Genomic DNA, 3,666 nt, shown 5'->3' with positions numbered 1-3,666 from the left:
TGTAATCCCAGCTACTCAGGAGGCTGAGGCAGGAGAATTGCCTGAACCCAGGAGGTGGAGGTTGCGGTGAGCCGAGATCGCACCATTGCACTCCAGCCTGGGCAAGAAGAGCGAAACTCCGTCTCAAAAAAAAAAAGAAAAAAAGAAAAAAGAAAAAAATTTTTAAAGGTTGAAAGAAAAGATAAATTTTATTGTATTATTTTATTGATTTATTTGTATAATATAGGGGGTACAAGTGCAATTTTGTTCCATGGCCATATTGCCCGGTGGTGAAGTCTGGACTTTTCAGGTATCCACCACTCAAACAATGTACACTGTACCCATTCAGTGATCTCTCATCATCCGCTGCCCTCCCATCCCCCACCTTTCTGTCTCCAGTGGCTGTCAGTTCACACACACACAGTGATTTCAAGATTTTTAGAGTGAACACTTTCTCCCTTGAAAAGAAGGTATAACTTGAATCCTCTGAGCCACATGTTTTCACCCTATTTTCAATGGTACCTAATGGCATAACTTAAAAAATTGTTTTGTGAAATTACTTGGTTTGTAAATTGAATGGGTATTTACTGATTACCTATCATGTGGTGGGCATTGTATTGCTAGGATGCATGATCCCAGTCCTCAAATGTGTATAGTCTAGAGAAGAGGTCAGGCAGGTAAAAACAGACTATCGGGACAGTGCTATGGCTGGGGAGGGATCATTTCCTACCAGGCTTTCTGGGCTGCCTGGAATCAGTCTCCTTCTAGTGTCCCAGTGCCAGATAGAATGCACATTACCCAGTGCACCGGGCATGACGCACCCTGCCCAGTGAACCAGATACAAACATCCCTATCAGAATACAGTCATGCTGTGATCTCTGCCAATTACAAAATTAAACACCTTATTTTGATCCCACTTCCTGTCAGTGACTTCCCCTTTCCTCACTTTTGTATTAGAGCCTTAGAAAGAGATGTCTCTCACTATCTCCAGTTCCCTTAAACTCACTTCCATCAGGCTTCGCCCCGCATTCACGATTCAGACTTGCTCATGACCTTCTCGTGGCTCCGTCCAGTGTTCTGTTCCAGTCCTTACTCGCTGATTCAGCCGTTGGATGCTGCTGGCCACACATGCCTCCCTGGCCTCCAGGGAACCAGAGTTCCTGGTCCTTCTCTCCCTCCCTGGTTGCTCTTTCCCATCTCCTTTGCCGGTTCCTCTCCTCCTCTCCAGCTCTCAGTGTGGAAGCACCCGGGGCTCAGGGCTGGTCCTCTATGCTTCTCCATTCACTCCATGTGACTCTCATCCACCTTATCCATGACTCCCAAAGGACGCCTCCAGCCCTGACCTCTCCCAGAACACCAGACTCATGTATCCAACTGCATCCAACTACCTGCTTCACATCCCCACCAGAATGCCGAATAGACATCTCAAATGTGCCCCAAAGAGAATCTTCCTGCCAAAAACCTCTCCACCCGTGGGATTTCTCATCTCAGTGCATGGCAATTCCGTCTGTCTGGTGTGCAGGCCGAAAACGATGCTTCTCTTCCTCCAACACCCCACACCACCCCCATAAGCAAATCTGTTAGCTCCGTCACCAAAATATACGAGGAATTCAACCACATCTTACTGCCTACATTGCTGCATTCTCATCCAGGATTCCATTATTTTTCTCTGGGACCACTGCAGCCCCTCTAATGCTCTCCCTATCCTTTCCCCCACACACGGGTCTTGCTTTGTGTGTTGAGTGACTCATATCCCTGAAACATAGGTACTCAATAGACACTTTTTTGAACAAATGAATGAACTTGTGATTATTTTCTTTTCTTTGTTTTTTTTTTTTTTTTTTTTTTTTGAGACAGATTCTCACTCTGTTGCCCACGCTGGAGTCCGGTGGCGTGATCTCAGCTCACTGCAGCTTCCACCTCCCAGGTTCAAGCAATTCTCGTGTCTCAGCATCCCAAGTAGCTGGAATTACAGGCGTGAGCAGCCACATCTGGTTAATTTTTGTATTTTTAGTAGAGATGGGGTTTTATCATGTTGGCCAAGCTGGTCTCGAACTCCTGACCTCAAGTGATTCTCCCACTTTGACCTCCCAAAGTGTTGGCATTACAGGCGTGAGCCACTGCGTCCAGATGTGACTATTTTCAAACTACTTGGTTTTGCATTATTTGGCCCAACTACAGGTGGACAGAGCAAGATGCTTCACAACATTATGGTTTGTCCAGAAGTAAATATTACAATTCACCTAATGTCTTTAGAAAGGGAGAGCTTTGAACTCTGCTGCCCAGCTCAATTGCCATCCTTATGGGAAACTCAAATTCCAAACATCATTTTTCTTCTTCTTAAGAAACCTTTAGACTGTATCGCATACATATTTTAATGAGAGCTAAGTAAAAGTTATTGCCTACTTTTGGTAGTTGTAGTTTTTAGCAATTTTAGATACTTTATATATATATATATATATATATATACACACACACACATATATATATATGTGTATATATATATATATTTTTTTTTTTTACTGCATTTTAGGTTCTGGTGTACATGTAAAGAACATGCAGGATTTTTGCATTGGTACATACATGGCAGCGTGGTTTGCTGCTTCCATCCCTATCACCGATATCTGGCATTACTCCCCATGTTATCCCTCCCCAACTCCCCACCCCACAACTGACCCTCCTCTAGTCACCCCCCCACAGATCTCAGTGTGTGATGCTCCCCTCCCTGTGTCCATGTGTTCTCATTGTTCAACACCCACCTGCAATTTTATATACTTAAATGTATAATAAGATAATTTTAGTATTAACTTTTAACTATAAGTTATTACTAATTCAATATAATTTTGAGGAAAATACAGAATGACTTTCTCTGTGAAATTAATTTTTATGTCCCCTTTCTAGGTCACCTGCAATGGCTGGAGGAATTTTTGCTATACGTCGGCATTATTTTAATGAAATTGGACAGTATGACAAGGATATGGATTTTTGGGGAGGAGAAAATTTGGAACTTTCACTAAGGGTAATTCACTTTGTTTTTAAAATAGCTATAGAGAATGAAATCTAACTTTTTCACATATAATGCTATGGTGATTATGCTCAATTTCCCTATGTCTGGTAGAGGGCTCTCTGGCCTCATCCCCCGCCCCCCCCAGCCACATGGAAGGAGCTTAACTTCCCTACGTGACTCGGCACCATGCCCCCGACTGAAGGAACTCCAGCCCCTTCTGCCTAGCAACCACCTAACCAATCATCACCCCTCGCCACTGCTCTCCCACCGCCTCAGACCCTCTGCCCCTATAAAACCGACCGAACAAAGAAGTGCGCGCGATTCTTCCCTTCCCGCTTGAGTCGCCCGGAGGTCCCAATAAAGTCGGTACCGGTCACCACACGTCCTGCCTCGAGTCTATTGAGCGTCTGCCTCCGTGGGTTGGGGTCCCACAGCCGGGGTCGCACACCCTACATGAACATTCAGTGCCATTCCAGCATCACATGTAATAAACAATTTATGGGGCTCCTTGTAAAAATTGAAAACATTTAATAAAATATTAGATTCTTGGCCTGTTGTGGTGGCTCATGCCTATAATCCCAGCACTTTTAGGAGACTGAGGCAGGTGGATTGTTTGAAGCCAGGAGTTCAAGACCAGTCTGGACAACATAGCAAAACTCCTATCTCTACTTTTTTTTTTT

At 44.2% G+C, this 3,666-nt stretch overlaps 1 protein-coding gene across 3 annotated transcripts in view; it reads left to right on the top strand.

The window, feature by feature from the left end:
- Positions 1–3,666, top strand: part of LOC108297313 (polypeptide N-acetylgalactosaminyltransferase like 5) — a 72,531-nt gene that overhangs the window by 49,554 nt on the left and 19,311 nt on the right. For all 3 annotated transcript variants that reach the window (XM_037735501.1, XM_037735495.1, XM_017520025.2), the window contains one exon: positions 2,881–2,998. In XM_037735501.1, the coding sequence (XP_037591429.1) occupies positions 2,881–2,998 (118 nt within the window). The remainder of the gene's footprint in view (positions 1–2,880; positions 2,999–3,666) is intronic.

The sequence above is a fragment of the Cebus imitator genome, unplaced genomic scaffold (genome assembly GCF_001604975.1).
Source record: "Cebus imitator isolate Cc_AM_T3 unplaced genomic scaffold, Cebus_imitator-1.0 Scaffold20, whole genome shotgun sequence".
In the NCBI taxonomy this organism is placed as follows: domain Eukaryota; kingdom Metazoa; phylum Chordata; class Mammalia; order Primates; family Cebidae; genus Cebus; species Cebus imitator.
Note: the sequence above shows the minus strand (reverse complement) of the source record. Positions and strands in the feature narration are given on the sequence as shown.